Here is a 24,281-nt window from a genome sequence, read left to right on the forward strand (position 1 = left end):
CTTTGAATGCTATATTGGGAATCCCTCACCTAGTGCTGATATTTAGGTTATATGGGGATGTGGTAGGTAAGAAATTCTCAGCTGATAGAAGTGAGTGAGCAGGACACAGTTTATGACTCTGTCACAGCTTTCATCTTTCTGTATAAGAGTCACATCTTTCTTACATTCAGGAACAGGACGGTGGTGGTTTTGAACTTCCGTGGGGAGCTGGGGACGTTGTTTGAGGGCCATCTTCTATGGCATCATCAAGACTATAATACAAATAACATATATATCACAAGTGACCAAGAGTTGATCATATCATATTGCAAGTCTTAGCTCCATGAATGTATGGATGAAGATATAGGTATGTTCATCGGGAGCTCCTTAAGGTTCAACACGATGACTTTACTCCTCGATTATGAAGGTGACCAATTCTACCAAGATCTGCTAAATCTCTAAATCTAAAACTAATGTGCATTTTTCCTAAGTGTGTAAGTTTTCAAACAGATTGGGTCTCATGTTTGGAAAGCACCCATATTACCCAGCCACCAGCTTTCCCTTATTTGATTCGTTGTTGTGCGACTTTGACTAGATCCATACTTAGCCTAGCCCCATCTGATCCCATGGGTCTAGCCTACTACCATGCGATTGGGCTTATGGAGCCGGTGTGAATTCACACCCCCATAATTTAAGTTCCCTTTTTTGTTACTCATGCACACAACTGCATATTCATGTGCATGCATGCTGGGGTGTATGTGTAAAAGTGCGATATGTACAAAGCGATTTATATTAATGGTAGGGATTACAAGATGTTTTCATACAGTTGTCTCAATTAAGGCATATGCTTATTCTATGTCATATGTTTCCAAATATTCCCTACTATTATCCACACTAATGTGTTGGGAATTGCCATGGGGTAGCTCCTCGTGGTTCTTCACTCGAGCGTGAAGGGTAACGTGCGAGGGTGCAGCAACGCACGGGTCACTAACTCTAGTACATATGTATATACATATATATATACATATACATATACATATACATACTCTCGTGAGAGCATATCTTTGTGCCTCATGAATTTCTCTTGTGTTTCACTTAAGGAAAAAAATTTATACTTATTATTTAGGAATAAATATGTAACTATACTTGTTTTTTTAGAGATATCTAATTGTAGTCCACTCTTTAATTTGCACTCGTGGAAGTACGTCTTTGTGCTTTATAGATTTCTCTTGTGTTTCACTTGAGCAAAATTTTATACACTTATTTTTTTTAATAATTATTACACTACACTTCATCTTTTAATTTGCTCTCATGAAAGTAATTATTTTATTACACTTAATCCTTTTTTTGTACTCATAAAAGTACATCTTTGTTCTTTATGCATTTCTCTTGTGTTTCACTTAAGCAAAATTTTGTATAATTGTGTTTTTTTGGATAATTGTCCAACTATACACGACCCTTCATGAAAGCGCGTCTTTATGTCTTATGGATTTCTCTTGAGTTTCACTTAAACAAAATTTTGTTTACTCATTTTTTTAGATTACTAGAAAATACTTTAAATCTCTCTCTCAAAGTTGACACGTGTGTCTTTAAATATCTACATAATAATATAATATTTTCTAGTATATATAAAAATCAATAGAATAACAACACTTCAATAAAATAAAAAACTTAATTTTTATTGTATTGCTGTTTATAAAATCTCATCTTTCTCTTAGAAAATTATTTTTCTATAACCATTATTGTATAGGGATTTTTTACACATTGGTTTTTTTATATAGAAATATATATTATATATAGTAATTTTTTATTATATATAATAATATTTAATTATATAAATTATTATATACTAATTTTTTGATTACTATGTAGGAAAGTTTTTCTAGATCAATTACTATATAGTGAATGCTTTCATGACTTTTGCTATATAGCAACTTCTTACCACATAGTTTACTATATAATGATTTATTGCTAGTTTATTTGCTATATAGGAAGACCTTTCCTAGAATGAACAACTTGGAAGCGTTTTTTCCTAGATCCCGACTTTTACTAGATATGTTCATTAAAAAAAAATCTAACAAAATGTTTTTTTTCCTATATACGAATATGTTTAAAGTCCCTTGTGACTGCCCTAAGAGTGGGGCTCCAAGCCGGCCTTGTCGTAGACGACGAACTGTTCAAGAACGCCGAAGAAGTTGGAGCCATCGAGAAAGGGGTTCCACAGGCCACTTAGGATGCCGTAGGCTTTAAATCCGTGCCTGCTGTGGTGGGGTGCATGACCCTCCCTTGCCTAAATCCTGCAGAACGACGACAAGGGCTGGCAGGTCCGCCTTCTAATTGGAGTGCGCCCACGCAAGGCACTGCTGACTCAACGTTACACAGGCCGAGAGGACCGTGAAGAAGGAGTAGACATAGGCGGGCGTAGCCGTGGGGAGCAGCAAGATGGGCAACAAACGGAGTGCAGAGCCGCGAATGAGCGTTGTTGGCGACGGGTGAGGGCCTCCTGTGGTGGCCTTGCGCTGCATCCGCCTGCTGGCCTCCCTTATTACGCCCCGGTGCTGAAATCTGAAGAAGGGAGTGTTTGCATGTCCGTAGTTGTCTATGGCCCAGTGAAACGCCCGCCGGTGCTGAAATCCGCAAGCAGATACACGACACTGCGGCGACAGCAACAGAAAGCATGGCGACACAAGCCTCGTCGGCTGAAGCACGGTGTTTGTCTCAGTGGACTACGACGTTTTAACTTTAAAGACGTTTCGCAAGTCTGGGAGTACACTACGACGCGTGGCAGCGGCGACTATTGTCTTTAACAAGGAATCATCTAGTACTTTGTTGACTACATTCTATATTTAAACTATTTTTTTTAAAAAACCAACAAGCGCAAGAATTAATTAAGAGAGACAAAAATTACAAAGTCTGGCTGGGAAACAGCACCACACTCATAGCAATTACAAAACTCTTTATCGCATAGCTTCAATTCTGGATTGCAGAAGAGACACAAAACGAAAGGCCTCCTCCGTCTTCATTTGGAGCGCAAGCTGCTGAGCTTGTACCGGAATGCTTGGTTGAATTGGAGGATCTCTAAGGACTGCATCTTGTGTGGTATACAATCTCATCTGTACCAAGTGGATGTCATAAATCTGCACATGAAAATCAGCAAACAAAATTCTCAGATTTGGAACCTGGTAAGCAGCCTCAAAAGCAGTCGTACATCTATCTTTCCAAATCAACCAAAGGAATTCAGCTCTAACTCTGGCCCAACACCGTGAGAGCACCCCAACCGTATCCCCTAGAAGTAGTTGTTTAGCAGAGGGCAGGCCGCCCAGAGCAAACCAAATCGGTGACAATATGTCAACAGATCTCTGACAATTTCTGAATAGATGCCCAATATCTTCAATGCTAAGTTTACATCTAGCACATACTCCATCTGAGAGTCCACATTTCCTACACTTGTCACCTGTCCAAATGGCTTTATGCATAATCAGCCACAATAACACAGATTTCTTAGGCTGAATCTCTTTAGACCAAATCGAGCAGAATTTGAAGTTCCATTGGTGCCTGTCATAAAGGACTGACCATCTCTTGTTGAGAGCCACATGTACAGGGGTAGACGGTACTGCTTGCACACGAGGGGGGTGACAGAACGCTGTGCCTCCTCTCCAACATAAGCCTTTGAGGGAAATGGGTTCGGAGACTAATATCTGCCATGCCTCATCTTCAGGAAAGATGCTGATACGATCTCGCACCAGCATCACTTCCCAAGGGAGGAGTGAGAATTTTAACAGTAGTTCATCATTAGTCATCCACCGATGGGAGGGAAATTGCCACACATCAGCCCAAACTTTGATGCCCTTCTTGTGAATACGTAGAGCAGTACGTATTGAAATGCTGGACACCGGAGGAACTGGACTAAGAGGAAACCACAGAGAGTCCGAAGCTTTGATAGAGTAGCTGTGTTTGCTTTCCCACACAACCCCTACCTTGTCACGATATTTGTTCCAAGCTTTCCATAAAGAGCGAAGCAGCTCAGACCCTTTAGGTTTGACAGTTTCATGACCTATCAAGATAGTAATCCAAGGCAGATCCTTCCAGCCTGAGAAGTTTTCCAAGGAGAATTGGTCAAAGTTTCTGAATAGCAAACGGGAAGAGCATTCCTCTGGGTGAGAGACAGCTCTAATAATAGTCTTAACAGCAAGACGGTCAGTCCTAGAGCGAGAATATCTACTACCCCCAATCCCCCTCTGTCCCTGGGAAGGCAGCAGAACTCCCATTTGACTTTGGCAGCTCCTCTCCTAAAAGGGTCTCCTGACCAAAGGAAGTTCCTACATAGCTTTTCAATTTCCTTCTGGGGGTCTCCAACAGGTGAGGAAGAAAAGGACGTAAGCAGCTAAAAAATGATTAATTACCAGCACTCTGCCCGCTAACGATAGCTGCATACCCATCCATCTATTCAGCTTGCCCCTAAATTTTTCAACTACCCAATCCCGCCTGTGCTTCAGGGTAACTCCAAAACCCATAGGAATGCCTAGCAATCGAAAGATTTCACTAGCCCGAATGCTCTGACAGCCCTGCTGAGCCAGCCAAAATGGGAGATTTCCTTCAACAGAGAACACGCCCGTTTTTGTATGATTGACTCTTGAGCCAGATGCTAAACAAAAGGTGTCCAACACCTTCCAGAAGGTCAGGAGAGAATTTTGATCATTGATGAGCAAGGCGTTGGTGTCATCCGCAAACCGAGAGAGAATCTGAACACCATTTGAGCTAGGTGAGGGAATGCCTTGGATTAGCCCCAAACTCTGGGATCTTTGCACCATACAATTCAAGCTATCCACAGCTATCACAAACAACAGAGGAGCAAGAGGACAACCCTGTCTGACCGACCTGGCCAGGGGGAAAACATCTGACATTGAGTTATTTAGCGCCACTCTAGCTGAAGCGTTACCGAAGAGGGTTTTAACAAACTGGATCAAGCTCGGGCCAAACCCCATCTTCTCCAGACTGAGTAATACAAAGCTCCACTCCAGCATGTCTCATAGGCTTTGTCAAAATCAACTTTGGCAAAAATAATGTCAATCCCTTTCTCCTGAGCATACTCTACTCCTTCCCAAATTGAAATTACAGCTTCAATAAGTCTTCTTCCATGGATGAATCCTTCCATGGATGAATCCTTTCTGCTTCTGCTGAGATGTGTTTCATTAAGCTGGGAGTGATCCTGCAGGCTATCACTTTGGCGAGCACTTTGTATACAAAATTCAGCATAGTCAGAGGCCTCCAGTTCTCTAGGAGATCCTTAGGTCGTCGTTTGTGGATAAGTTTTATCACTCCCGTATTGATAAAAGTGGGCAAGGCAGAGAACTTCACCGATTCTTCCCAAACCCTCTGAATGAAAGGGGCAATCCAATCTTTAAAGGCAAGGAAGAACTCACCCAGCATACCATCCAATCCAGGACTTTTGTTTGGTTTCAAACTCTCTATGGCCATCTTAATTTCTGAGATTGAAATAGGCACATCAAGTTGACTTGCCAGCTCTGCAGAGATGACATTATATCTAGCCTCCCAGACCATCTCGCGTGCCTTAGCCTTCAACTCACTGGACTGTTCAGGTGTACTAAAGAGCTTTTGAAAGTGATTGCGGACCAGCCACAGTTTTCCTCCTCAGTCCTAGCCATCCCATCATTTGTGGATAGCAGAGGTACAAGATCCCTCACTTGTATTTTCCTCAAGATCTTGAACATTTCTTTAGACGGGCGATCAATCCTACCAGCCCACCACTCTCTAAAGAACACCGTGGCATGCTTGAAGGCCAGTTCCTCCTCAGATCTAATATGGGCCCTTAGCTTGGTGATCTCTTCTTGTTCCTCAGCTATACAACATTATTCTTGGCTTCAAGTTCCATAAGCTGGAGATAGATAGCTTCTCTCCTTTTCCTTCTAATGATAGTAACCTCTTTCCTAAAACCAATGAGAGCTTTTTGGGACTCTCTCAGAGCTTGAGACCAGGCCGCAGCAGGGGAGTGCGCTTTGCTGAATGCATTCACCCAGACCTTCTTGAGTTCTTTTTGCACCACCTTAAGCTGAAAGAGGGAAGCGTCAGTGTGAAACCATGAGTTTCTAACTTTGGTGGCTTTGTCATCCAAGGTGACTACCAGAGGATAATGATCCGACAAACAAGAGGAAAATTTAGGTTTTGACTTGACCGTGGAGTAGATGTTGGATAAATCCGATGAGATGTAACATCTGTCTAACCTTGCCTTCCTGGTGTTATCGCCAGAGGAGTAGTTCTGCCAAGTGAACTCAGCTTCCTCTCCTACATCCCACAAAGAAAAGAGCTCTTTGACTTGGACCCAACTCTCTTTCTCCAATCCTTTGATTACTTGGCCCAGGCCTTTGTATCTATCCGCTAAGGACTCCACCATGTTGAAATCTCCTACAATGACTACTGGGCCATCCATCGCCTTGAGCTCACTCCACAAATTGGCTCTGTCAGCAGCAGCACCTCCTGCATAGACGGAGCAAATCTGAAACTTAACTGGTTTAACTATCTTGGCTGAAATCCAGTTAAAGCCCCCAACCACCGAGTTAGGGGAGACATCCCAATTAGCGGGCACACCCAGGACAGCACCTCCAGAGCCTCTCGAATGAGACGAAGAGAACCATCTATGATCCTCAGAGGCCTCCTTAAGACAGCTAGAAAGATTGTTGCCATTGGTTTTGACCTCCTGGAGAGCTATTATCTCTGATTTGTTAGAGCGGAACCACTGTTTCAGCTTCCTGGCTTTGATGGGGTCTGAAAGCCCCTTGGTGTTCCAAGAGACAATCTTCATTTATGGGACTTCTTATTGGATTTCTTGGACTGGACTCTGATGGGCGAAGCTTGTGAAGCAGCTTGCATAGGTCTTTTGTGGTCTTTGTGGATCTCCATATAGGAGTGGAAAGCCCAGCCCCCTCCACCTGTACTTCCTTGCCTTTATAAGTAGAGGTGTCTCCTGCCAGATATCCAATAAACACACATTTTTCAGCTTTTGGATCCAGCTTAGTTCTCACCTCATCTGGCACATGCACATATGCAATGCATCCAAAGACTTTCAGATGAGACAAATCAGGTTTTCTGCCAGTAAACCTCTCCTCTGGAGTTACATCATGTATGGCTGCAGTTGGAGTCATGTTCATGATGTAAAACTGTTGTAGAAATAGCCTCAGCCCAATAGCTATGTAGAATATTCTTCTCTTCCATCAATGCTCGCGCATATTCTTCTCTTCCATCAATGCTCGTGCAATCTCAGCAATGTGCCTGTTTTTCCACTCAGCAACTCCATTTTGCTGCAGAGTGTATCTGCAGAGCAGAGTGTATCTGCATGTAAACTGTCTCTAAATACCATTCTTATTCAAAAATTCAGAGAACTCATTGGACTCTCCCCCTCCATCTGACCTTAGGCACTTTATATATTTCCCTGTTTGCTTTTCAACCATAACTCTAAAATTCTAAAAGTGAGTGAACACCTTGCCCTTCTGCTTCATGAAGTATACCCACACTTTCCTTGTGTGGTCATCAATAAATGTCAAATAATACCTTAGTCTCCCATAGACATGGTCTTCGTAGGACCCCATACATCTGAATGCACATCATCTAGTGCATTTCTGATCACATTTCTATTACGTGGAAATACATGCCCTCATCTATCTGATTCATATCACATCTATTTATAGAATGTAAGAGAATTCTTATTTTTGATATAAAGATTCTTTACGCATCTATTTATGCGTAAGAAAAACTTCAGTAAGAAATAACCTTTTATAAAAATCCATTTATGCATCTATTTATGCATAGATCCAATTTTAAGGAGAAAAACACTTTCGAAATAAAAATAAATCTTTTATGCATCTTTCTATGCATAAATTAAATTTTAATGAGAATAACTCTTTTGAAATTTAAAAAAAAATTCTTTATTCATCTTTCTATGCATAAAATCAAAATTCATGAGAGTCACTCTTTTGAAATAAAAAAAAATTCTTTATGCATCTTTCTATGCATAAAATCAAAATTGTTGAGAATAACTCTTTTGAAATAAAAAAAAATTCTTTATGCATCTTTCCATGCATAAAATCAAAATTGATGAGAATAACTCTTTTGAAATAAAAATAAATTTCGTTATGCATCTTTCTATGCATAAAATCAAAATTGATGAGAGTAACTCTTTTGAAATAGAAATAAATTTCTTTATGCATCTTTCTATGCATAAAATCAAAATTGATGAGAGTAACTCTTTTGAAATAGAAATAAATTTCTTTATGCATCTTTCTATGCATAAAATCAAAATTTATGGGAGTAACTCTTTTAAAATAAAAATAAATTTCTTTATGCATCTTTCTATGCATAAAATTAAAATTGATGAGAATAACTCTTTTGAAATTAAAAAAAATTTCTTTATGCATCTTTCTATGCATAAAATCAAAATTTGATGAACGTAACGCTTTTATTATTTAAATTAAATCTTTTATGCATCTATTTATACATAAATTCAATTTTAATGAAACTAATACTTTTATAATAAAAAAATTCTTTTATGCATCTATTTATGCCATAAATTTAATTTTAATGAAATTAACACTTTTATAATAAATAAATTCTTTTATGCATCTATTTATGCATAAAAATCAATTTTGATGAAAGTAACTCTTTTATAATCAAAATATTTCCAATATGCATCTTTCTATGCATAGAATGAAAACAACACTTTTATAATAAAAATATTTCTAATATGCATTTTTCTATGCATAGAATAAAAATAACACTTTTAGAATACATAAGCGGTGGAGATTACTCTTTTTTAATAATAAAAAGATAAAACTTATTTCACCAAATTTTAAAAAAAAATTCCATAACCTCCTTTGTATGGGTGGGTGACCATTTTCAACTTTTTTCACTCTAAAATTTACTAGAAATTATCCAAGATGATTTAAATCATTCTAATCTAATCAATTTCCACTTTATTAAGAGTAAACAATATGAAAAGTTTAGTTCCATCAATTTGATTACACATCTAGGAAAAAGAAAGGCTGAATTCAAGAATGAAAAGAAGGGGGAAAGCCTTTCCAGCAAGGCATAACATCCATTTTCATTTTAAAGAAAGCAAAAATCACGAAACGATAAAATAGAATCAGAAAAAGTAGAATTTCTAACTTACTAGGAGTTTTGTGAGCTTTCCTATGGCTTGGAAAAGTGCACCATTTTAATCGTACGGAGGCTGGTCAAGACCTGGGCAAGCTTTGTCGCGTGAGCTATCCTTTGAACACTCCCCACACCAGCTATTGCAACCGAACTTCCCTTAGAAAAATACATACCAAATGCTCCCTCTAGCATTCTGGCGTATGACAGTCCTTTAAGAAAACAGGGTTTCTATGCAAGTTTTCAGTTTGATTTTTCTTTTGAATACAATGAGCATATCTTAAATCAGTATTCCCGATCGAATTACTGAATTTCATAACAGAATTTCTCGAATTCTGTAACCTTGATCCACAGATCAATTCGAAGGGTCTCAAACTTAGTTCCAGGTTTGGTGGGAGATTTGAGTTTATTTTTCGGAACTGATCACATCTTCTTTCCTGGAAACTGATGAAAGAGTTTGGTCTTGATCATAGTCTGATTCAGGTTCGAATCTGATTCAGGTTCGAATCTGATAAGATTTTTCCTCCTGAACTATCTTTCTCGAAAAGGGGGTGATATTTTAGTTACTATTTTACTAAATTTCATTCATTGAATATTCACTTCACTGATTTCTAAATTAATCACAAATTTTGATGAGGAATAAATTAATTATTTATCTGAATATTTTGACTTCGATAGATTTTTTGAATTTTCTCTTTACAATCCGAGTGAATATAAAACGATAGCAATTTCTCTCTCAGAGTATTTACTTATTCATTTATCAAATACTCATAGAAATTAAACAAAGAATTAAAGCAAATTCTAATTTTGATATAAAAAAGTTCTTTAAGCATAAAAATCAACTTTAATGGGAATAACACTTTTATATAAAAGAAAATCCTTTTATGCATCTATTTATGCATAAAATCAATTAAATAGGAATAATACTTTCAAAATAAAAAGAATTTCTTTATGCATCTTTTTATGCATAGAAATTAAATTCAACAAAAATAACTCTTTTATAATAAAACAATTTCCATTATGTATCTTTCCATGCATAGAATTTAAATTCAATGAGAATAACACTTTTATAATTAAAAAAAATTCCATTATGCATATTTCTATGCATAGAGTTTAAACTCAATGAAAATAACACTTTTATAATAAAAAAATTTCCATTATGCATCTTTCTATGCATAGAAATTAAATTCAATGAAAATAACACTTTTATAATAAAAAATTTTCATTATACATCTTTCTATGCATAGAAATTAAATTCACTGAAAATAATACTTTTATAATAAAAAATTCCCATTATACATCTTTCTATGCATAGAAATTAAATTCAATAAAAAAACACTTCTATAATTAAAAAAATTCCATTATGCATCTTTCTATGCACAAAATTTAAATTCAATGGAAATAAAACTTTTATTAAAAAAATTCCATTATGCATCTTTCCATGCATAAAAATTCAATTCAATGAAAATAACACTTTTATAATAATAAAATTTCCATTATGCATCTTTCTATGCATAGAATTTAAATTCAATGAAAATAACACTTTTATAATAAAATAATTTAAATTTAAATTCAATGAAAATAACACTTTTATAATAAAACAATTTCCATTATGCATCTTTCTATGCATAGAAATGAAATTCAATAAAAATAACACTTTTATAATAAAGAATTTACATTATGCATCTTTCTATGCATAGAAATTAAATTCAATAAAAATAACACTTTTATAATTAAAAAGTTTCCATTATGCATTTTTCTATGCATAGAAATTAAATTTAATGAAAACAACACTTCTAAAATAAAAAACAATTTCCATTATGCATCTTTCTATGCATAGAAATTAAATTCAATGAAAATAACACTTTTATAATTAAAAAAATCCATTATGTAACTTTCTATGCATAGAAATTAAATTTAAAATTAATATCAGTGATATCCATGCATATTCATAGGTGAATATGTACATGGAGTAAATAAGAATACTTCTTTTAGAATGCACAAAACGGTGAGAATTACTCTTTTGGAATAACATAAAAATAAACTTTATTTTCCATAAAATTCAAGAAAATTTTGGCATAACCTCCTTTGTATGGCTGACCATTTCTCAATTTTTATCATTTTATTTTCAATTTAAATCAACCCCAATTAGATATAAAGGACTCTAATCTACATAATTTTTAATTTTTAAGAGAGTAAACAATAAGAAAAGTTTAATCAATCTATTTATTAATCATTCGAGGATAAAGAAAGACTGGATTTTTAAGGAAGAGAAGGGGATGGCCTTTTCATCAAGGCATAACATCAGAATTCACTTTAATCAACTAAAAAATACAAGAAAATCAGAAAACCATATATTTGAATTTAAAAAGTAGAAATTTTAGCTTACATGGAGTTTTGTAAGCTTTCCTTTGGCTTGAGGGATTGAGGATTCTACTCTTGTTTGGATCAAGAGTGGCAACCAATTTCTTTGGAGAGGATTCAGTAAAAAGAAAATTGAATTATCAAGAGAATTCAATGTGATTGGCTATGGGTAAGAGTAGAGTAACAGTGCATAAACACTATTAAGCTTTTACAAAGGGGGAGGCTTCTATTTATAGGAAAGAGTGAGCTTCAAACCAAGCAAACTGATTCTAGAATTTTCCAGATCAATTTGGTGAATTTTTTACTATTTTTTGGGTCAGTTCAGCTTAATTTTTGGAACTAGACTTGAAATAGGAGAGAGGAGAGATGAAATAGCTCACTTAATTGATTTAAAATTTGGGAGTAATGATGAGAAAAAAGGCACCTCCTTCATGAGGGGGAATCCCCACTCTGAGGTGTCAAATTTTTATTTTTTTAATGTTTCCTTTGGTCCTTAGTCCACTCTTCATCTTATGTGAGTAATTATTCATTTTTGGGGGGTTTTTATTTATTTCTTCAATTTATCTCCTCCCTACATTTGGATTAATCTTATTGGTTCCACAGAACCTTAATCCAAAATTTTCAGAAATCTGTACCCTTAGGCTAAGGTCTTTTGAGCACATTATACTTTATTTCTAATGCACCTTAGGAATTTCTTTTTAAACTTTTGTTTCAAGGAAATTTATTTTAATAAGAAAGGATATTTTTCCATCCAAAGATATCTAAAAATTGAATTACCTCTCTCTAGAATATTTTCTCTCTATAGGCCAAAACAGGTAGAAACAAGATCTTTTATTATTCTAAAGAGGGGATTGATTACAGAGGGGAAGAAACTGGACATCTTGAGGGGCTGGGGAAGAATCTTACATCCTATCCCACTTGAAAAACGCGAGATGTCCTCATCTCGCAAACTGGGGGTAATCCCGCATCAGTTGTTTGGCTTCTTTCTCCCAAGTGGTGTCTTCAAAAGGAAAGAACTTCCATTTGACTAATAATTCTCTTAGAATTTGGTTCTTGAGAACCCTCTCTCGAACATCAAGGATTTCTTCAGGTTGGAGTTCCATCAGTCCTTGGGTTGAAGAAGTTAAGAGTTCATCATTAAGCACATGGTTTGGGCTTAGTACATACTTCTTAGGTAAGCTGACATTAAATACATTATGTACTTTGAGATGAGGAGACAGAAGAAGTTCATAGGCTAAGTCACCTACTTTCTTTGTAATCAGATATGGCCCACAGTATCTGGGGGATAACTTCTTGTACTTCCCAAGAGATACAGAACTTCTTTTGGGGCATACTCGAATGAAGACCATATCTACTCTACATTGAGGTTGTTTAGGTGTCAATGCAAGTTGTCCATACTTGATTACACCACTACATTGCATTTTGGAGCCTTGAAAAGCGTGTCAATTCAGGGTATCTCGGACTGTGTGAAACAGTTCATCTTGGGATTCATACAGGTTGATTTTCTACATCAAATTTGAAGATTTGTGGTTACTTTGGAGTATCTGGAACACTCATTGGAGTGTGGTTGAGCTGAGGAAGGCTCGGTTATACAGATTTGGACGAGTGCGGAAGGTGCACATTGAGTAAACATGTCGGATAATCCAGTATAGATTGTTGGTGAAAAGCTGGATAGGAAGAACTTCCAGGCATGGAAGTACAAGATAAAAAGTTTCTTGAAAGGAAAAGGATTTTGGAATCTCATTAACAGGTGCTGAGCCAGAGCCTGAGCTACCTTGACAACCTACACAGCAGCAGCTTATTGCTCATAAGCAATGGTTAGAGAGAGCATTCAAAGTGCTGCATTATCTGTCTATATGTATTTCTGATGCTATGCTCATACACATACAGGATGCTGAGAATCCCAAAGATGCATGGGATACTTTGGTCAAGATGTTTGATACAGATACAAGTGCTCGCAAGTCTCAGTTGCGACAGCAGATACACAATGTGAAAAGGAATAAAAGGAGTATACATGATTATGTGCAAGAAATCAAGAAGTTTGCAGATGCATTGGCCACAATAAATGCCCCCATGCTTGATGATGATTTGGTGGATATTACCTTGCGTGGTCTTGGCAAGGAATACAAATCTTTTGATACATCTATCTCAGTGAGGAGTATAGGTTTACTAGACTTTGATGAGTTGGTTTCCCTCTTGCTTGTTGAGGAAATCAAGCTCAGTGATTCATTTCTGGATGCATCTACCAGCCATGATGACAATGGCAGGAATCAGACTTTCTATTCTCAGAGAGGCTTTAGAGGCAGGGGGAGATTCGCATCACGTGGACGTGGTGGTAATGGTTGTGGATGGCAGGACAGGTCTCCACAACAGAATTCTCAGCCTTCATATGGTGCTCGAGGTGGTCGTGGATATACCCCTCAAAGAGGCAGAGGTAACCCCCGTGGTCGAGGACGTTGGCAAGGCCAACAAACATCTATGCAAGATGTTGAATGTCATTATTGTGGGAAGTATGGTCATATGGCGAGAGATTGTTTCCACAAACAGAATGATTTGAGAGGGGGTAGAGCACAACGTGGTGGTCATTATGGTGGAAATTATGCACAACATGGTGGAAACTATGCATCAAGCCAGTAATGATGGCACTACAAATCATTTGTTCGCCATGAAACATGTTGTGGGTTCAATGATGACAAATGTTGAGAATGATGATACTTGGTATATGGATTCTGGAGCATCAAACCATATGACATGTCATGGTGAATGGTTTGAGCATATGAAGTCTGTGGAAGTGAAAGGCTATGTGGAAACAGGTGATGATACCCAGCATGTCATTACACATGTTGGAAGTGTACCATTGGTCATGCATAATGGTCAAATAAAGTCTATGTCTGATGTATTGTACGTGCCTTCTATCACAAAGAGCTTGGCCTCAGCAGTTGGTCAAATGGTGGAACAGGGATTACAGGTTTGTTTCAACGAGCATGGTTGCTTCATTGAGGTCACCGTTCTCAGAAATCGCATCTGAGGTCGTTTCGGGCTCCGTTTTTGCATTTCAAGTTCTGCAGAGGTGTTTTCGTCATTTTCTGCAGAAATTTCGACAGTGCAGTTTTTTGCAAAACAGGCATACGTACTCTATTGTGGACCGTGCTACATAGCACGAGTTGTTTTCTGTTCAGTATTTGCTTCATTACAGGTAGCTTTTGCATCAGTTTCAGTCAGTGGCCATGGCTGATAACAGCAATGATGTATTTCGCATATTATCTGCTAATGACAAATTGGATGGAGACAGCAAACTACCCACTTTGGGCATACATGATGCAGCATGTTTTGGTTGCAAAAGGACTGTGGAACATTGTGCAGGGTATGGATGTACGTCCAGGTTCTATGGATGTAGGATCTGTTGAGGATGTTGCAGGTTCTAGCAGCTCTACTGTTGCTGCTGTTTTACCCACTACTAAACAAGCTCGTTGGGATGGTAAAGATGCGCAGGCTCATGCCTTGATTGCACTTTCTATCAAACGTAACATCACCCCACACATTCGTTCAGCTAAAACAGCAAAACAAGCTTGGGATATTCTAGCTGGTTTGTATGCAGGTCGTAACGAGGCAAAAATCGCTTACCTGCGTAAAGAGCTAGAATTGAAGATTATGTAGGAAGATGATGACATGAATGTTTTTCTTGCTGAGATTAAAGATCTCAAAGAACAGTTGATTTCTGCAGGTGAGATTATTCCTGATCATTCTCTTGTGCAGACTGTTCTTGATGCTTTACCTGAGACATATCAGACTTTTGCTTCCACGTGGAGACTTCTTACTGAGGACAGACCTGATGCTGTCAAGTATGATACTTTAGTCAACAAGCTCTTGCAAGAAGCGCAGTCCAAAAACAGGGCCAGGTAGCGTGCAATTGATCAAGCATTTATGGCTGCCCAGCAAGCAGAGAAAAAGTGGTAAGGTAGCCCCTTCCACTATTTCTTCTCCTATTAGTAGGTCTGCAACTTCTTCACCTTCCACCACAGGTAGCAACAATAAGTCTGAGAAGGCTCTTGATAAAGGTAAGAAAAAGACCAGGTGCAACTATTGTAAGGCAAATGATCATGTCATTAAGAATTGCCCTAAGCTAAAGGCTAAAGAGGCAAAGAAGAAAGAGTCAAATGCAGCCACAATAGCGGATGCTTCTACAAATGCAGATTCTGCAAATGTTGTGCAGGATACAGAATGGGCGTTTAGCGTGTATTGCCAGTATGACCCATCTGTACATGATGCATGTTTGGTAGTTTCTGTTGACTCTCATGTTTGGTATTTTGACAGTGGTGCTACAAAGCACATTACCTCGCATCGTGATATGTTCACTTCTCTTGAGGCTATCCCTAATGGGAACACTGTCACATGTGCCAATAATGCTTCTTACCCAGTGAAGGGTGTTGGTAAAATTATGCTTACGGCTGCAAATGGCAGCGCTTTCACACTTTCAGATGCTTTGTATGTGCCAGGGATAAAGAAGAATCTATTGTCTGTCTCTGCGCTTGCTAGACTTGGACTTGTAGTCAAATTTGTGGATGACAGATGTACTGTTCATGATTTGACTTCTGGTGATACGATTATTGTATCTGGCACCTTGTTTCGTGGGCTGTATAGGCTCAATTCTTATGACAAGTGTGTGGAAGATTCAGCAAATGCAGTTTCTGATGAAAAGGCAGTTTCAGATGCAAAACTATGGCATGCTCGTTTTGGTCATCTGAACTTTGCTAGTTTGCTGCGTTTGCAGAAATTTGATATGGTTGCTTCATTGCCTCCTCTTGAGGCACCATTAAAACATGTTTGTGAAGGCTGTATTTTGGGCAAAATGCAGTGTTCTACGTTTCCAAAGGATGGTTCTGTGCGGGCCACTCGCAAATTTCAACTTATACATAGTGATGTATGTGGGCCTATGCAAACTCCGTCATTCGGTAAACACTTGTACTTCGTGACTTTCATTGATGATTACTCAAGGCATGCATGGGTATATCCACTAAAGGCAAAGTCCGAAGTGTTTTTGTGCTTCAAACAGTTTTTGCTTATGGTTGAAAATGTATCTAATTGTAATGTGGGCACCCTCCGTTCTGATCGAGGGGGGGAGTACATGTCTAAAGAGTTTGATGCATTTCTTGCTAGTCGTGGGATAAAACACCAATGTACAGTGCCGTATACCCCTCAGCAAAATGGTGTTGCGGAGAGAAAAAACAGGTCACTTATGGAGATGGCACAATGTATGGTCAAGAGCCAAGCTTTGCCACATGCGTTTTGGCTTGAAGCTGTCATGTGTGCTGCATATGTACTCAACACTAAGGCCTTGCAGTCTATTACTCCATATGAAGCTTGGCATGGCAGGAAACCTTCTATTGGTCACTTGCGTGTCTTTGGTTGCTTGGCCTATGCTTTAGTGCCTGTGCAACAACGCAGAAAATTGGATGATAAGGCTGTCAAATGCATTTTTGTTGGTTACAGTGCTGAGAGCAAGGGTTACAGATTGTATCATCCACAGTCAAAGCGTATCTTGATTAGTCGAGATGTTGTTTTTGTGGAAGATGCTGTGTAGCCTTTGTTATCATGTACCAAAGAGACAGGTGTGAGCTCACGGGATGTATTTGATACGTTGTTGCCTCTATTTACAGGTGGAAATTCAAATGTAAGTCCTAATGAGGCAAATGTAAGTCCTAATGAGGCAAATATTCAGCCTATGCAGATTTCAAACGACATCATAGATCAACCTATTTCTGATGCAGATTTACAGGATGTAAATTATGAGGATAGGGCTGAAAATGAGCAGGCTAGAGGTATGCCTAAATGGCTGGTGCAAACCTTGCGTGATAGTAAAATTGATGCACCTATGTCTAGTCGTACTCGTTCAGGTTCTCAGCATGCCTCCCCCAGGATATTTTTACTGTCACGTAGTCAAGGTCATTACTAACCAAACTGATCCAACCAAACCTGTAAGTCACTTGGTCAGATCAAGGAAGAACTTGCACTTGGATCATAGAGACCAACGCTTTTTTCCTCATCGTCGAGAGGCACAACCGTTGATTCTTTTCCATAGAACAAGACTATCCGGGATTTACTTCATCTATCGTATTATAACAGAATTGAGTCTCATCTTTGAGATCCATCAGTCCAACCCAACCGCCCAACCACTGTAGTGATGGGGTCCATTTAGGAATTTGGTTAGGTTTTGTCCCGGGTACCCCCTAGCTAGATTTTCATGCAAACTTCAAGCTAGTCACACCACTTACACACCCAATATGAAATTGTCTGTTTCACAGATTCAAGTATCTTTAAAACAATCTTTTAATGAAACCATAGAATCACTAATCATAATCCTCCAAAATATCCGGTTGAATTCTAATTTCCAATCATTCCTTCATCGATGTACCTATGGCATCATTGGCAACCAGAACGCTCACCACCTGTCCATTCAGGGGCCTTTTCAATAATTCCTAGCTCATAGTACCTGGCAATATAATCACATAAGAAAATCCAGATGGACTCTCCGTTGAAGATCAGAAAGATCAACCAACAGATCCATATAAAAGAGCCATGGACTCATCCGTTGAGGACCAGCAAGGTCAATCAACCACATCCATGTCCGAATTCAGAAAACAACGCTTACTCCTTGTTCCATTATCTTCCTCGACGCACGCGTGGGTATCTTCAACGACCCAGAGCCTGAGCATCGTGTGGTCAGCACCCTCCAGGATCCTTCGCACATCACCTAGCGCTTCACTCATAGGCCGCTTCCTTGGTCCCTCATCCACCGTACCGGAAGCTCACCATTTAAATCGAACCGAGGCTGGTCAAGACCTCGGCCAACCTTGCTACGCGAGAAGTCCTCCATTGACTCTTCGTCTCAGCTGTGGCAACTTTATCTCCACGACCTCATTCACAAGACAGTCAAAATGCTTCCCCAGCATTCTTGACATAAAACAGTCATTTAAAAACAGGTCATTAATACAGTTTCTATAATGAACTCTCATCTTTCCACATTATTGCACATCAATCCACATTACTTAATCCAAGTCCAATCATATGTATTCCCATCGTCCTTCATCCATTCTCATCCAATCACATCATTTTCCATCTCATCATATGTATTCCCATCGTCCTTCATCCATTCTCATCCAATCACATCATTTTCCATCTCATCACATCTTTCCACGTTTATACTCATCACATCATTTTCCATCCAATCACATCATTTTCCATCTCATCACATCTTTCCACATTTATACTCATCACATCTCATCCACTCGCATCTACCCATATCCACATCTTCCCCGATCCACATCACATCCATTTCACCTCACATCTCATTCATTCACATCTATCCCGATTCACATCCCATCACATCTCATCAATTCACATCACATCTCATTCATTCACATCTATCCCAATTTACATCATATCACATCACATCACATCTCATCCATCCACACTTATCCCGACTCACATCACATCACATCCATTCACATTCATCACATTCATTGTATCCCCATTCCATCACATACACTCTATCCACATTACATCACGTCCACATCATATCTCATTCATTCCATCCAATTTACATCACATCCACATCATATCTCATTCATCCACATCTCATCTCATTCATACACATCCCATCTCATTCATCCACATCCATCTAATCATTCACATGCACGACTATCCACATCTATCTATACATTCACATCTACCACTTCACATCCACATATATTCACATCCACATCTATCTATACATTCACATCTACCACTTCACATCCACATATATTCACATCCACATCTATCTATACATTCACATCTACCACTTCACATCCACATATATTCACATCACATCTCATCCACATCCACATCTCTTTACATTACATCACATCTCATCCACATCCATATCACATTCACATCCATATCTCATCTCTTTAAATCACATCACATCTCATCCACATCCACATCTCTTTACATTACATCACATCTCATCCACATCTCTTTACATTACATCACATCTCATCCACATCCATATCACATTCACATCCACATCTCTTTACATTACATCACATCTCATCCACATCCACATCTCCTTACATCACATCACATCTCATCCACTTCCACGTCTCATTCACATCCACATCTCTTTTCAGCACATCACATCTCATCCACATCACCTTCACATCTCATCCACATCCACATCACCTTCACATCCACATCCCTTTACATTACATTCTTTCACATACACATCCACATCCATTTACATCACATTATTTCACATACACATCCACATCCATTTACATTTACTTCCCATCTCACCCTTTCACATATTCTCTCATCTCATTCTCATCTCATCATTCATATCCACATCCATTTACTTCACATTCATTTTCATCACACCACATCCTATCACATCCCATTCACATCCTATCGCATTAAATTTACATCTTATCACATCTTATCGGTGAAAGCCTTGCACCAATTACAACACAATAGCGCTCACAAATCCCACTCTCCACTCTCTTGTCCCCTTGCTTTCTAGGCGAGGGAAGTTTTTCCGGGTTCGATTTTGGAAGAACCGAGGGTTTAGTCTCTTGTCCAGATATCCGTGGGCGAGGCCTCGAGTGAGAGGCTCATATAAGAGGACTGTTCCTAGTAGCAAGGTTGCTAGGCCAGCTATTTTAGCTGTTTCTTCTGATGATGACTCCTATTCCTCTGTTAGGGATACAGATGACCAACCTATCCAGATATCTGAAAGCTTCAAAAAAAACCTTGAAGATGTAGACAAACTAATAGATGAAGCCAAAGATGTGCATCAAAGAATTCTTCAGATGAACAAGCCAGAGAAGAAAACGGAGGAAAAATCTGTCATGCAGAATTAGAAAGGTCTTAAATCGATGGACTTAGGCCCAATAGAAGTCATTGTAAGACTACTGAACTGTTGTATCTCAGCAATGACTAATGTGATGAAAAATTTGTACATGGACGTGTCTAATCTACAAAGTACTCATAACGATTTTGAAGCAAACGTCTTTAAAATTCAGTTTTAACCAAAGATAAGTTATGAGAATAAAAATTATCAATAATCTATTTTATTATGGCAAAGCACAACACTCACAAAATACAATAATGAGTAGGGCTCAATAAAAATATAGAATGTTTATACAAATTGAGCCGAGCTCAATAAAAATACAAAATCTTTACAACGTTGTCTCTAGACATACAAAATGCCTCTAAGCGGTTTCGGGCTCTCTAGCCTCAACCTTGGCCTCCTCTTTTAACTCAGCCTTGGCCTCCTCCTTTGACTCAGCCTTGGCCTCCTCCTTTGACTCAGCCTTTGACACCTTGGCCTCCTCCTTTGTCTCCTTTGTTGGCACCTTGCCTGCCTTGTCCTTGCCCTTGCTTGTAAATGGAAGCTTCCTCTTTGCCTTGCCCTTGCTTTCCTTCTTAGGGACTCCTTATTTAAAGTTGAAATGCTTAATAGGGGAATGAAACGACATCTTTTTTCTCTTCTTTGATGCACTAGTGCCAGTGTCGAAAATTTCGGACACAGAATCACCTGCCTCTATATTTATGAAAGCCCTTGCATTGGCTGCCTTCAACTGCGTTGTGGTGGAACCCAATTTTCTAGCTAGAGAAATCACTTGTGGTCCCCTCATGCTTTTTTTGCTTGCGTGTACGCTGACCTCCACCTATGGGAGATGAGGCATGAGAATAGAGTTCAAGAATAGAGGTCAAGCGATTGACCATGAGCTTAGTGGTGGTGCTGCTGCTACACGTGGTGAGTCCTCAGCCATGGTAGAGAAGTGTCTTACTTAGAGGACCATTACATAGTGAGTTGTATATGAGCCAAGGAGGAGGCAGAGAGCATGTCATCCTGGAGCTTATAAGTTCCTCTCAAATGAGGATTAGCCATCATGTACATGTATATCACATCATGCTTTTGTATCGACCAATCTACATGCCATTTGTATTTATGGCCTCATGTTACTATATACAACATCCACCAGTTGTATCCTATTTTGATATATATATCAATTGGACTATGTCTTTTGTGATTTTGTATTGCTATAAAGTTTTATATATTAGACTATCTTTTGTGATTTTTAATTTCTATAAAGTCTATACATGTAAGGTGCCATGCTATTCTCTTCATAGGGGACCCCTTGGGCACTATGCAAAAATAGCGCGTGGCAGCACACCGTCCCACCCATCCGACATCCAATGATGGTGAAACTTTGCGAGTGGTGAGGTAGCAACCACCTGGACCCGCTCGCAAAGTTTCACCACAATCTAACATCGTATGATAATGTTACCCCCTAAACCTGCTATTCCCTATTGTTTATATAGGGGACTCCTTGGGCACTATGCAAAAAATAGTGGGTGGCAACATACCGTCCCGACCATCCGGCATTCAATGGTGGTGAAACTTTGCGAGTGGCGGGGTAGCAGCCCCATGGAGCCTCTCAGAAAGTTTCACCACCATTAGAAACCACTCACTTGTTGCAGAGTTTCACCCCCAAACCATGAACATAAGGATACAAAATATATGGGCCACAATTGAAAAGCCAACTCATAATATATATGGGTAGAAGGTACAAACTGAGAGAAATATACAAAATGAAGGGTAGTAGATACAACAAATAAGAGGGAGGAGGCTACAATATCATTCCACATGGGATACAGGTGTTATAACCCTGCTACATGTGAGTTGAGGATAAGCAGGGGTGTTGTTTTGATGAGATGAGCAGCTGGTATGCTGCTAAAAAAGAAGCTGTTGGGGCTGATGTGAGTGGAAAGGTGGTTGCACAAAATGCAAGTCAGCAATCACAGTCTTTGAGTGGACTAGGAGAGCCTCATCTAGTGGTTCAGTTGATAGACCATGGAGTGGCAGACTGCGTCATAATATCGGTCTTGCAAATGTGATTAGTACATCACATAAAGGACCCTGCTACACGTGAGTTGAAGGGTAAGCAAGGATGCTGTTTTTGATGAGATGAGGAGCTGGTATGCTGCTGAAAAAGAAGTGTTGGGGTTGATGTGAGTGGAAATGTGGTTGCACAAATTGCAAGTCAGCAACCACAGTCTTTGAGTGGACCAGGAGAGTCCTCATCTAGTGGTTCAGTTGATAGACCATGGAGTGGTAGGCTGCATCATATTACCAGTCCTGCAAATGTGATTAGTACATCACATAAAGGCAAAGAGAAAATGGTTGAGCCCCTTAATATGTCTGACATTTCTGCAAGGCATTCTCATGTTGACGGAGAGTCTAGTGGCTCAGAGATGAGCCTTGATGAGAAGCTTGGGATACCAGCTATGAGAACACCTGGTGTAAAGAAGGCTATGGAAGCCATGAATGCAAAGCTGCGAAGATCTGGGAGAGTGAAAAATCTTGTGCAAAGGTTTACCTATGATGGTTATGTGGCACATCACAATGCATACATGGCAAAGGTTGTGCAGGTTGTAGAGCCCACATGCATTGATGAGGCTGTTGGAAATGTGTGTTGGGAGAAAGCTTAGACAAAAGTTTGAGATGAAGGATCTGGGGGAGCTCAGATATTTCTTGGGCATTGAGGTGATTAGGTCACCACATGGTATTGGATTACTGCACAGACAGTATGGCTTGTACATGTCCAAGTATGGTATGACAGGCTGTAAGCCTATCTCAGTGCCATTGGATCAGAATGGCAAGTTGAGTGCAGATTCAGGAGAGATTTTGGAGGATCCTACTATGTATAGGCGCATAGTAGGAATCTTGATCTACATGATGATCAAGATATTGGGTTGGTGAGTCAGTTTATTTAGAAGCCTCATTTGGATGCATTGAGACGCATACTGAGGTATGTGAGGTCTACTTTGCATTGTGGACTATTTTATGAAACTGGGACAGAGATATGTGTACATGGATACACAGATGCTGATTGGGCTTAGTAGTATCTCAGATAGAAGATCTACTAGTGGTTTCATGTTTTCTTTGGGGAGTGCTGCTGTGACTTGGAGAAGCAAGAAGCAGCCTACGGTTGCTCTATCCAGTACTACAGAGGCCGAGTACAGAGGTGCTGCTATGGCAGCATGTGAGGTAGCTTGGTTGAGAAAGCTACTTTTGCAGATTTGGGTCTATCAGTGTATAGACAAGTTATCATTTTTTGTGACAACATTAGCAGTATACAGTTGGCCAGGAACCCAGTTTCTCATGCTCGTATGAAGCATATAGAGGTCCACTACCATTTTGTCAGAGAGAAGGTCTTGGAAGGAGACGTTGACCTTGTTTATGTCAGCACCACACAGGATCAGGTAGCTGACATCTTCACCAAAGCATTGGGTACAAAGAAGCTCCACAGATTCAGGGCTTTGCTTGGTGTACATGAGATGGAGTTGAGCTCGAGGGGGAGTGTTGAGATATTGAGCTCATCTAGTGAGGTGGTGGACATTGATGACCCGCTTGGGGATCCTGGGGATAGGCCCCACACTTACACCACTGGCATGGTTGGTGAGATCATGGGTGATATGCGGCCAGTGGGATGACAGGCTGTTTGACAGCCATTCTAGAGACTGGCATAGTTATAGCGCGAGCTCATTTAGTTGGGTTCACACTATAGAGAACCCTAGTATGTATTTGGTTGAGTACCTTTTCATATGTGTGTACTCTTATCTTTGTATATGGTGTGTTGAGTGTTGAGTGAAGAAGAAGAAGATTTTCAGCCTCTCACCTTGTGTGTTCTCTATTAGGGTTTTGTGAGTGTGTGTGTGCTTGCAAGAGC

At 39.1% G+C, this 24,281-nt stretch overlaps 1 protein-coding gene across 1 annotated transcript; it reads right to left on the reverse strand.

The window, feature by feature from the left end:
* Window positions 1-2,936: 2,936 nt before the first annotated feature.
* LOC147631156 (uncharacterized) lies at window positions 2,937-5,541 on the reverse strand. Its single transcript, XM_086809150.1, has 3 exons — window positions 5,096-5,541; window positions 4,383-4,974; window positions 2,937-4,223 (listed from the first exon to the last, which is right to left on the reverse strand). Exons 1-3 carry the CDS (start codon window positions 5,539-5,541, stop codon window positions 2,937-2,939), a joined length of 2,325 nt encoding a protein of 774 aa, XP_086665276.1.
* Between the last annotated feature and the right edge of the window lie 18,740 nt (window positions 5,542-24,281).

The sequence above is a fragment of the Cibotium barometz genome, chromosome 15, assembly GCF_041138505.1.
Source record: "Cibotium barometz isolate CiBa-2024 chromosome 15, ASM4113850v1, whole genome shotgun sequence".
Classification (NCBI taxonomy): domain Eukaryota; kingdom Viridiplantae; phylum Streptophyta; class Polypodiopsida; order Cyatheales; family Cibotiaceae; genus Cibotium; species Cibotium barometz.

What these genes read in the sequence shown, in the direction of transcription:
- LOC147631156 (XM_086809150.1), bottom strand. Translation starts at nt 5,541, where the DNA reads ATGGTCTGGGAGGCTAGATATAATGTCATCTCTGCAGAGCTGGCAAGT. An exon ending in GAAGAAGACTTATTGAAGCT is followed by an intron (nt 4,975 to 5,095) that starts GTAATTTCAATT and finishes TGTATTACTCAG; the next exon opens with TCTGGAGAAGATGGGGTTTG. An exon ending in CGTTAGCGGGCAGAGTGCTG is followed by an intron (nt 4,224 to 4,382) that starts GTAATTAATCAT and finishes CTGCCTTCCCAG; the next exon opens with GGACAGAGGGGGATTGGGGG.